At 45.6% G+C, this 11,289-nt stretch overlaps 5 protein-coding genes across 5 annotated transcripts; 2 read left to right on the top strand and 3 right to left on the bottom strand.

Moving 5' to 3' along the window:
* Positions 1-2,416: 2,416 nt before the first annotated feature.
* Positions 2,417-3,414, top strand: PHALS_06647 (uncharacterized protein; the record flags this gene model as incomplete). The annotated part of the gene is made up of 2 exons (XM_024719972.1): positions 2,417-2,439; positions 2,514-3,414. 2 exons carry the CDS (start codon positions 2,417-2,419, stop codon positions 3,412-3,414), a joined length of 924 nt encoding a protein of 307 aa, XP_024585218.1.
* Positions 3,415-3,686: 272 nt separating this feature from the next.
* On the top strand, positions 3,687-5,762 carry PHALS_06646 (katanin p60 atpase-containing; the record flags this gene model as incomplete). The annotated part of the gene is made up of 7 exons (XM_024719971.1): positions 3,687-3,857; positions 3,912-4,097; positions 4,154-4,305; positions 4,357-5,037; positions 5,095-5,240; positions 5,329-5,438; positions 5,496-5,762. The coding sequence occupies 7 exons, from the start codon at positions 3,687-3,689 to the stop codon at positions 5,760-5,762; spliced, it is 1,713 nt and encodes a 570-aa protein (XP_024585217.1).
* Positions 5,763-5,849: 87 nt separating this feature from the next.
* PHALS_06645 (biotin) lies at positions 5,850-6,699 on the bottom strand (the record flags this gene model as incomplete). The annotated part of the gene is made up of 3 exons (XM_024719970.1): positions 5,850-6,144; positions 6,211-6,298; positions 6,351-6,699. The coding sequence occupies 3 exons, from the start codon at positions 6,697-6,699 to the stop codon at positions 5,850-5,852; spliced, it is 732 nt and encodes a 243-aa protein (XP_024585216.1).
* Positions 6,700-7,065: 366 nt separating this feature from the next.
* PHALS_06644 (50s ribosomal protein l1) lies at positions 7,066-8,117 on the bottom strand (the record flags this gene model as incomplete). The annotated part of the gene is made up of 4 exons (XM_024719969.1): positions 7,066-7,158; positions 7,218-7,727; positions 7,822-7,887; positions 7,959-8,117. The coding sequence occupies 4 exons, from the start codon at positions 8,115-8,117 to the stop codon at positions 7,066-7,068; spliced, it is 828 nt and encodes a 275-aa protein (XP_024585215.1).
* Positions 8,118-9,813: 1,696 nt separating this feature from the next.
* On the bottom strand, positions 9,814-10,115 carry PHALS_06643 (uncharacterized protein; the record flags this gene model as incomplete). Its single annotated transcript, XM_024719968.1, has 2 exons — positions 9,814-10,072; positions 10,111-10,115. 2 exons carry the CDS (start codon positions 10,113-10,115, stop codon positions 9,814-9,816), a joined length of 264 nt encoding a protein of 87 aa, XP_024585214.1.
* Between the last annotated feature and the right edge of the window lie 1,174 nt (positions 10,116-11,289).

Raw genomic sequence — 11,289 nt, 5'->3', positions numbered from 1 at the left:
CGTGCTCAACGAGGTGGCTCTCGTGTACCCGCAATGCGGACGATACCTGTAGTGCTCGTCCCTGGTGATAGCTACAGATGACGAAGTGCTCTTTGAACAATGGGTGCAACGGTACCGCAAACTTTCCTCACTGTATAGCTTACAGTTGAGCCACAAGAAAGTGAACGTTCGTGTGGAGCGACACCTCCGATTTGAGTTTGCCAAACTCAAGGCACTCCGTCGACATCCTTCGGGTTGTCTCCTTTCTACGTATGGGTTAACCCCTAATACTCCCTCGAGCTCTAAGTCTTCGACCGCAAGAGCTCAGCGCCACTGCTTGAGCTCAGCTCATGGCCCTTCTACTTCCCTGGCTATTGCTGGGAAGCGCGGGGTGTCTGATGGCGCGGGACGTCCTGATCTTTCCGATCAAAAGCGTCCACGGCGACTGGACAATCTTGCCGAAGTGAAGCCTCAGACTCTCACGAGTTTGTCGGGATATCCCCGCCACTTTACCAAATATTGGGTTTGGTCCTGGTGATGACGTCGTCCCACAAGACGTTTCACGTGATAGTGAACGTCACCTTTCTCATCGAAAAAAGTCGCTGGTGGGCAGTGACGACCGGGCAGACCGCCGTCCAATGTTTCGACAGCAGTGGCTGCCAGTAGCCATTGTATCGGATCCAGATCTTTGCCTTACAAGAAAGATTTTGCAAAACAATGTAAGGCACTTAGCAACATATCAGACATGTCAGCCAAACATAGTTGTCCAGACAACCTTGCTACAGTGGACCGCTCTTGGTCGTAGCAAAGAAGGGATTAAGTTTCTCATGAGTGTACCAAAGAGTTACAAATACATCCAGTATTCGATGTGGACTTATCGAAGCCATATCACGATCCCGCTCTTACGAGCCAGTCGGACGTAAAAAGCTCTGAAGCAGACGGGTCAAAGCCTTCACCAACCCCTTTAGCAGGGCTGCCCTGTGCTCCGAAGCAGAGCACAGTTTTGAGCCGCTAAGGGTAGGCAATCCAACGGCAAAGCTTAGTGAGCAAATCTGAGATCTGGCTCCTCAAAGTCTCGGATACACGCCGTGACTCTCGATGAGATTCGATCTGCCACCACAACCAAGAGAGATCGCTCAGGAGGCTGACTTCCAACGGCACTACTGGATGGGCTTGAGGTGACCCACAGTCACATGGGGCGTGGTGGGGACACCAGGGCTTCATCATCTTCATAAATATAAACTCTTCGGTACTTATAAATACTCACACTTCCAACGTACAGTTGTGTGGTAGGGTGCAAGTGAAAAGAGGTTACAGTCCTTAACCCGTTCCAAACAACTTCGTACTTTTTTGCTTTTATCCAGTTTTGATAGTTACATATATATCCAGCACTTAATTCAACTAAAATTTTGAGGTAATTGATTTGTCTTACTACGTTCCATGAAAAGTGCTCTGATAGCATCCTTGTTAGTACCAGTAATTAGATACCTCTGAGTTTGAATAATTCCACAAAAGAGTATTGTGTATCTCGTTCAATCATATCAAAGTGTATTCTGTACTAACGCAATATTTTAGTACATGTACCCATCGCCTTTGGCCGCTTATCGGTTCTCAACTTCTGCACTTTAACCGAACGCATGTCGAATTCTACATTCTGATGCGAGAATCACTTCTAACTCTTGGGAAAAGCAAATATACGAGTATATGGCATACAGAAGATAAAACAGAGATTCAAAACAGGAGATGATTTAGATCTGATCCGATGTACCGACATTATCCATTACCTGATTGATATTGGTATTCTGATATAAAATTAGAGTTTACCAGCGGATGCTAACAGAAACATCTACCAATATATGCGTAACTCAAATAGTATGACTACGCAATTGGCGAATTTACATGTCTAAAAAAATGAATAGATTACAAAGCAGAGCAGCCATACTGCGGCAAACTACTTTTATAGCTTTGAGTTGTAAGACGATTGTCACAAATTTCGTTTTTTGTTTGTCGTACTGGCCGTTTGCAGCAAAAGAAAAAGGCTGTCAGATCTGTGCTTCATCCCGAATCTATTAAAAGACGGTGAAAATGCTTATGAATAGCTCAGTACAAATGTTTACACCAGTTTGTAGTACAGTACACCATACTGCCAGTTCTAAAAATGTGCATTGTCCAATGCAGACGAGACGTGTTGTGGCGATGAAATTTGTGCTATTGTTGGTGAATTCATAAAAAAGAAGTTTCTGGCATCCGGGCTGTTTTTAAGTCTGAAGGTCCACCACTTCATTGACTCTGCTGTATAGCGAATAACTGCTTATAGTACCTATTTAGAGCAAGGATCTTAATCACTGACTCTGGTTCGAAATTTTGATCTCGCTCTCAGTTCTAACTTCTACTTAAATATCACACAAGTTGTTTCTTTCCAAGCCCCAAATTCTCGATGCAGCAGCGCCAGCCCCACCGGTATTTTTTCAACAGTTATTTGACTTTACCTTGATGTGTCTTACAATTGTCACTACCATTTCATCACACTCTAGAACAAGGCGTCGCGAGGGCGATCTCGAGTCAGGATCCGACGTTGGCATGCCGCAAATACCGCACATACCGCCTGATCACACAACTGAGCACGCATCTGATGGAATGTTGGGGCTTCTCGCGAGACATGCAGAGAAGCAATCACCACTCCATCATCAGCACAAGCTGCACCGAAAGCGACAGTATTTGTCGCAAATGCCAAGGCCTACAGTGATCCCCGAGGCTGGAGCAAGTGCCTGGCACCCGTCCACAAGGCAATTAGAAATTGACCAAGATGCATCAAATTTATTCAGTACTTGTAATGCTGAATCTTCTCAGGATGACAAAGTCTCGCTTGCATCACCGCTAGTCGCGTTTCTCGGCCGGCCGTCCAAGGTTGAGTCTTCTCGCTTAAATGATAATATGATGTCACCGCGCTCCGTTTGGGAAGAGAGTCCTCTTAAAGAGCATCTGGATCCTACAGCAAGCCCAAGGCACACAGACACTTCAAATAATCAACTCGTCCCGATACCACACGCGACGTCTCCGTGGCGTATACAACACCTTCTCTCACCGGATCCGGCCGTGTATGTTCAGCCAAACACTTCTCCTAAACTTTGCATACCTCAATCGCCACCGCGTCATTCTGACATTGCATTCAAAAATGCTAAACGTCCCCGTCTCGCTCGTCGTGTGTCATCGCAGTGGCGCCAAGATTTGTCACAACGGGATCGCGCCAAAACGCGCGAGCGCATTATGCGCAGCTTACATATGCACTGTCAAGGTGATTATGAGCAGCTCGTGTTGATACTTTCGTCCATGGATGAAGAATTACTGCATATAAAAACGACTTCAAATGCTTTATATCAGCAACAGGCTTGTGGACTCAGCGACCTCGTCAAGAACGCAAAGCTTGAACGCTGACTTTATGGTGATGATTGTGTTGGTGTGTAAACGTGACGGTCGCTCTGTGTTATACAATATGAGAGTCAGAGACAATCCATGGTCTAGAGGAAATGCCATAAGATGAAACAGTACAAGGACAACATGCCGCGAACTAGTCAACTATGGTAAACTTTGTGGGTATGAATAAGAAGTGATTAAAGGTTAAATTAAAGAAAATAATTTCTAGTTTTTGTTGCCGACAAACGCGACTTTTAAGGATCAGTATATAAGACTAAATAGAACCTTCGAGTATGGAGTTGCAAGACATTCGAAGTATGGGAGATGCATTGACTCGAGCGAGGGAGCTTTGTCTGGAAGCGCAGTATGAAAAGGGATTGGAACTGTTCCGAACGACTCAGAAATCGCTAAGCCACTTTATCCGCGGTATGACAAAAATGTCTGAGCGTCAGCCGTGGCTGCAGGCAGGTGGCAAATATTCTTATCGTCATACTTTGCTTAATTGTTGTCGCATGTAGATGCAGATTGAACTCGAAAATGAATTGAACCTCATCACGGACTATTTTGAGCTCATTCAGGCCTTTAAATTTCCACCCGGCGCATCGAAAGCGCGAATCCATCCGAAAACACCTCGGCAGAAAGTTCTGGCCTCCCCTCATTGGGAAATTTGTGCGCCTCCTGACCCGCGACGCCCAGATTCTAGCGTAAAGCTGGTAGTTAAGTCATGTTATGCCCTATATTGACTTGTACATTTGCTTAGGTCGACAGCGTCAGAGATCCTGATGTCTGGGCTCCTCCGACCCCAGAAAAGATCCCAAATCATTTTCGGGGTCCCCCTGGTGGTCGTGCCCCGCTGTCGTGGGCCAACGATAATGATGACAACAGCAACAATCTCAATCATCGCTTTCACAAGTACGTTGCCTTTGCATTTTTCAAGGACCAAACGCTGACAATTATCAAAAGTCGAGGTGTTCGTAAACCAAGTGGGGGAAGCAGAGCTGCCGGACCGTCTGCAAGACGTACACCTGGAGATGACCGACGACGCCAAGGACCTCGTCGAGGGGCAAAAACCCCACCAGACTCTTCTCCAGCCAGGCAAAAAAACAAGGATGGTGGACTCAAGGCCGCTCGAAAAGAGAATGATCGGGTACGGCAACGTGCTGGAGATGGCAGTGAGAAGCCGAAGTATTCGGAAAAAGCTAAAGAAGAAGGATGGGCGGATTTAGATCTTATTGAAATGATCGAACGCGATATAGTGGACATGGCCGCATCGGTCACATTTGAGCAGATTGCAGGACTTGAGCACACAAAAGAGCTTCTTCAGGAATCCGTAATGTTGCCTCAGATTGCTCCACATCTTTTCAAGGATGGTCTACTTAAACCATGCAACGGCGTCCTTATGTTCGGTCCACCCGGAACAGGCAAAACTCTTCTTGCGAAAGCTGTAGCAAATGTGTGCAAATCCACATTTTTCAATGTATCAGCATCAACACTTGCTTCGAAATATCGTGGCGAGTCAGAGCGCATGGTGCGAATTCTTTTTGACATGGCAAGGTACTATTCGCCATCAATTATCTTCATGGATGAAATCGATGCTATTGCTGGCGTACGCGGTGGTGCACAGGAGCATGAGTCTAGCAGACGGTAAGACGTAAAAAGTCATATGCATCTACATGGCACTAACAATGGTTCCTGTTTCAGTGTGAAAACTGAATTGTTAGTGCAAATCAACGGTGTAGCTTCTGGAGATCCTGCGGACCCTGGAAATCGCGTGATGGTTCTTGCCGCGACAAATTTACCGTGGGAGCTGGATGAAGCCATGCGACGTCGACTCACCAAGCGGGTCTGTAAGTTATCGTGTCGATTTGTGTTGTCTTAGTTCGAAAAATGGAATTACTATGATATTGTCATCATCTCTGGATGATAAATGGCCAGATATCCCATTACCCGAAGCTGAAGGACGCTTGCAATTACTCAAAATAAATCTCCAAAAGGTTGATGTTGCATCCGACGTCAATTTTGACAAGCTTGTTGCAGCAACTGAGGTCAGGGCTGATTGCAGAGCTCTTTTCAAAGCTGACCTTGCTCGCTACATTTGACAGGGTTACAGTGGCGATGACATCTGTGGTCTTTGTGACACCGCCAAGATGATGCCAGTAAAGCGTTTATATACACCGGAGGTGCTGAAAGAGCTACAACGGAAGCAACAGGAGGGTGCGTCTAGTGAGGAGCTACAAGCTCACGAAAAAAACGCACTCGAGGTGACATGGAAGGACTTCAAGACAGCACTTGAAAATGTATCCAAATCTGTTGGTCAGGATCAGCTAGATCGCTTTGTTAAATGGGAAGAAGAATTTGGATCCAAGTAATATGCATCTCTTAAGTCGATTTTAGAATTGAAGTACATCAACTGCACAAATTTGTTAGCAGCATTTGACCTAAATGGGAGTGCAAAGCTATAGCTTTCGTTTCAATAGACCGGTCAAAAAGTCAAACGAATTTCCGTCCGGGTAAAGTTCAAGACTAGAACCGTCATCACCCTTTGCTAAAAGACACCCTGTGCTCGTTAGTCCCTTGACCACAGCAGGCACCTTTCTACCGCCTGCATCGTCACTACTCGCAACCTGTACGACTTGATCCGTGTGCAGCCATCGCGCTAGATACTCTTCCATGAAGGGTTCAAAGCCTTGCTCGAGAAACAACTTCTCCATGGGCTCATACACATTACAAAACGCAGCTAAAAAATGCTCCCTATCAGCAAAAGAATTACTGGTTAGTAAGTGCAGTCGACCGGTGCTGAAAAAAACAAAGACCAACTTTGTTAAAGTACAAGGGTGTTCTTCTATGCCTAAAATGTCTTGTAGACATGTTGTCGGCGATCGATTAGAAATGTTAATGCCAATGCCTGTATCCAAATGTCAACACGTATTTTCGTACAAAATTCCGAAGTTACGTACCGGTCGTGACACTAAATTTGCCATTACAATATTCAGATTGACATAGGATTCCGCCAATTTTGACCTGATTAGCGTAGATATCATTGGGCCACTTAATCTTCACAAGGTTGGTACAACCAGGAGCTGCGGTATGCACCCTTTCCAAGGCTTTAATAATAGCGAGCGACACAAGGTACTGCACGAATGGCAGAGTTGTGCCGTCTGTGAACACGCTTTGGAAGGAAAACGTCAGGCAACCCTGAGGTGAAGACCATGAGTTGGTACCGCGCCCTCTACCGCTAGACTGCAGCTCTGTGTAGCAAATTACACCTGAGGGTGCCGAAGGCTTAATAGCCTCGCGCAGTAGCATTTGGGTCGAGCCTGTTGAGGGGCCATAGAGCACGACACCGCCAAGCTCTTGCGTTTTCAGTAAGGGAAAAAAAATACTTTGGACCGGGTTTGAAGCCCCGGTGCTGACTGCAACGGAAGCGGGAAAGGAGGGCTTCGAGCTTTCAAGCCACGATTGTATCGCTTGAAAGTGGCGCTCTGAGCGCACGTAGTAGCGGAGTTCTTCTGTCATTTTTTGCTTACAGAGCATTGAAGATTTTACTACATCTCTAATTTTTGAGTATGACAAAAAAGCGAAAAACTGAGGATAACAGATAAAACACAGTGAACAGTGAACAATGAACACAATAACCCGGAGATCTATTCCTTCAAAATCAATAAGAATCGCTCACTCGAAGCGCATGAATGATGTTAAGGCCGGATCGAGATACTTGATGTCCAGACTATAACTTGGACCCATTGTAGTGCTCACGTGAGCAGCCTAATGTATCATAACAACAGTGAGCATGGCGCTTAAACAACACAAGTTGCTCCACATACCTTGATATACTTGCCCTTCGCACCCTCTGGTTTGGCATCACTTAGTGCGACCATGAATGCGCGCACATTCTCCAGCAAAGCTTCCTCCGAAAAGCTCAATTTGCCCACGCCAGCATGTATGATGCCGTTCTTTTCGGCACGAAAAGCTACCTGACCACCACGCGCAGCTACAATGGCATCTCCAATCTCCTGCGTAACCGTCCCAAGCTTCGGATTGGGCATCAAACCACGAGGACCAAGAATGCGGGCGATTCGACCCACAAGCGGCATAATATCAGGGGTAGCAATGCAGCGGTCGAATTCCATCTTTCCGCTCTGAATCTGCTCTACAAGATCTTCTGCACCCACGATAGTAGCTCCGGCAGCCTTGGCCTCCTCTGCTTTAGGACCACGGGCGAACACAGCAATACGCACTTGCTTGCCCGTGCCATTTGGTAAGCTCACAATACCCCGCACACTTTGGTTAGGCTTGCGCGGGTCCACGCCTAATTGAACAGCAAGGTCGACGGTCTGCAGGCGAAGATATCAAATTAATGAGGCTCTACACGCATCAAAACACTATGCAATTTAAATGCATGGCGGTCACTATTTGATCAACTTTCACCTCATCAAAATTACGCGCTTTTTGTGCCTTGCACTTTCGAATAGCCGTTAAGATGCTTGTGGGAGGCTATGTGGACCGCAAGATATCACAATCAATCAACATGTGCAGCACAAAAGAGTTAGCTTTTCATAACGCACCTCCGGCAGATTAGAACGGCGAGGAACAAGGTCTAGCGCCGTCGGCGATCGTGACGGCTTGACGCTTAGCTCACTAGCTTCCGAAAAATAGCGCGCCCAGACGGATGTGGAGCGCAACAAGCAAGCCTGGACGTTGCTCGACACCAAAATCACGCGCATGATCACTTAACTGGTGAACACAAACCATTCGTAAATTTTGTGTTACATTGATGTAAGTAGCATTTACTCTCCATGTTTAGTTTACTATCTGAATTATAACAGCAATTAGGTTTTCTCATTTTACTACATTTTTTTCAGCAAAAGTGAAGGGAGAATTATATGATCAACACATACTCTCATGGAGTATGCAAGCGATGCAAATAATCACGTCGTACTTCACCTTACGGTTATCTATCAACCTCGAAGTGATCAAAACCTTCAGGTGCGCCAATTTGTAATCTGCTTCTTTCAACGCGCCAATATACGCAATTCGTCTCGCTTCCTTAGTTGAGGGAGATTTTTTCGAAGCAAGCTAGAAAATACACTTTTAGTTTTGTACTATTGACCGTGATCTAAGTCAGAGCTACATATTTACGAAAAACTGGCGTCACATCGACTTGAATATATCCTTACAATTTGTGATTTGGTGCGAACTCCAAAATTCCGCCATTTTATCACTCAGCGCCTGAAAAGCCCATATGGCTGCCAAGTAATCCGCTGAATGCCAAAATCCAGCCAGTGTGGCGTGAACTAAACTTGCGATTTGGTACCGATTACGTATCACCAACCGATTACGTATCACCAATCGATTACGTATCACCAAATCCACGTTTGATTATTTTGACCATCCACTGTAAATCCGCAACTTGATGTTCTACTTGTCAGACAGGATAGAAGGGACAATTTGTTGCCAATGTCTTACCGACTTCAATTATACCTATTCAGTCAAAAATACAGTTCGATGGATATGCAATATGGGCATTCGAAAAAAATCTTTATCACTTGCTATTTTAAGCGCTGTATAAGTGAATTGTGTAAAATCTGATGCGTGCTTGGAACTTCAAACGCACAAAATCTACCATTTTAAATATAACGATACACAAACGCTATTGAGAATCTGAACAATCTGGATGACGTAGTTACTAACACATGAAATCTGTACACAAAATTCACTGATATAAGAGACCCCAAAATGGGCTTTGGACCGTGACTCTCATCGTAAACGCTTTGCTACGTAATCAATAATGTAGGGCGAAGAGAATTTATCGCTCATCCCGCTTTGCTGTTCGAACAAGCCTTGCTGATAGTCGCAAAATCGTAGAGCAATATCTTGCTGTCTGAATTGCTTCACTCGCACAGTTTTGTGAATCCAAACAGGTACAAATATACAAAAATTTCCCATAGGAAGCACATTGAATCCAGGACTGTAAGCAAAGACTTTGTTCCAACACCATTACATGTTGAATTGACTTTGACCACGGGGGGCTTGGACGCTCACTGTTTCACTTGCCGCATCACTTCCGCGGTTTTGTGAATATTTTAGAAAAACCCTAAGTACAGGTACTACTAGTGAGATGATGGAACTCCGTGAAGAATCATCTGTCGAGTAATGCAGAATTTTTTATATAGTTCATCGTGCCAGCGCCTTCGCCCAACATCCATTTCTCAAGAAGGAGACGTTCACTTTTCTTAGCTGCCACGCTGCAGGATTCCTTACCCATTTCCATCGGTGGGAATCGCGTCGACACCCCACCGTGAAGCTGACAGCGATGTCCGACTCATAGGATAAAATTTGATGCTTTGATGGTGGGCACGCCACTCAATGTATGAATCATCCAAAATGACTCTAAGGCCCTTTCAATCACAGGTGCGGTTTTCAAAATGGGCTAAGCCTGAGAATTGCGTTATCAACCAACAAACCCTGGTTAATGCGAAACACGATAGTTTTCTTCTGTCTCGACGGAGGTTCAGCTAAATCAAGGTTATCCTTATCCGTCATAACAAGCATTATTACAGAAGACGGCGGCTCACAGCCGCCATTGCTTTTCGAGTTGGCTAGAAGATATAAAGCGATGTCGTTGATACTTATATCGGCTAAATCTATATTCTGGCCAGAGCTGCGGCAGCCTTGTTGACTAAAAATGTCACTTTAAGGCTCAAATTGATCATGAACACCATGACGAGCGTCCCCGTGAAAAAGCAACTCGAAAATAGTGTCAGAACTTGACACACTCAATAGTCCACATATGCTTTTAACGATATTGTGTCATACATATTTGCATGGCGCCACCGAAACAGTTGACTCCACATATACCATTTCGTTGATTTCAGCGATATCTTACCGTGGCTAAAAGTATCCTACAAAGCGTCGTTACCTTAAGGGCCAGGATCCATTGACCTCTACATATACAAAAGGTATATGTAATGAGCTCTTTACCAATGGCCGTACGGTGGTCTACCGAACATGACATTTCTCCACGTGTGGTCTGTCGATCAGCTTTTGTGATGGTTCATTGTTGGCACATCTCATCCGAGTGATAACGAAACACACAGAATGTAGATAGTTAGTACCCGCGTAGGCGTAGTATCTATCGATACCACGACGTTGCTCAGTAGCCAAGTTCTTTTCTCTTTATACCCCAGAGAATTCTTCTTCTCTGATACGTTCATTAGTCTTTTCTCTCCTATAGCCCAGCCAGTCCTGTCGGATCGAGAGTTGTGTTTTGGAGTAGATATTATTTTACCGCTTTGGATTTTACGGGGCTGAGACGACAATTGTACCGAGACGTCAATTAATTTGGCGATTGTTTCTTGTCGTCGTCAGGGGCGAGCCCAATATCTTGTGACGTAGAGGAAATACCCAAACTCCGAGAACTCATGGGAGTTTGAGGTGCCGCTTCGGCACGACTGCCTCGACGTCGTGGACGCTTGTGATTAGAAGAATCATGACGCTCCGCATCGTCGTACGCCTGTTCTCGATAGTAGCTCAAAAAGCGGAAGTGCCATGAGCTGAGATCAAGCTATGGACCTAAGCTGCTGTGGTCGTAGACTCACCCGTGTAAGAAACCACAGAGCTCACGGGAGCGTAATGGATTATTTCATGTGTCGCATGGTGACAATACGCGTCGGCGTTGCGCCTCGAGTCTGACAAACTCAAATTAAAGATGGCGTTCTACACACACGTTCACTTTATTGAGGCTCCGCTAAAAGTTGGGCAGCGAGAAATGTTTCCGGTGCCGCTGCACCCATCGCTCAATGAGCTCCTCATCATCTGTAGCGGCTTCACCAGGGCGAGCACCACAGGAATAGTCCGCATTGCGGGTGCAGGAGCGCTTCCTCTTTGAGCTCGAAG

Source organism: Plasmopara halstedii, assembly GCF_900000015.1.
Source record: "Plasmopara halstedii genome assembly, contig: Scaffold_3060, whole genome shotgun sequence".
Taxonomy (NCBI): domain Eukaryota; phylum Oomycota; class Peronosporomycetes; order Peronosporales; family Peronosporaceae; genus Plasmopara; species Plasmopara halstedii.
The sequence above is the reverse complement of the archived record's forward strand: the minus strand, read 5'-3'. Positions and strand labels throughout refer to the sequence as shown.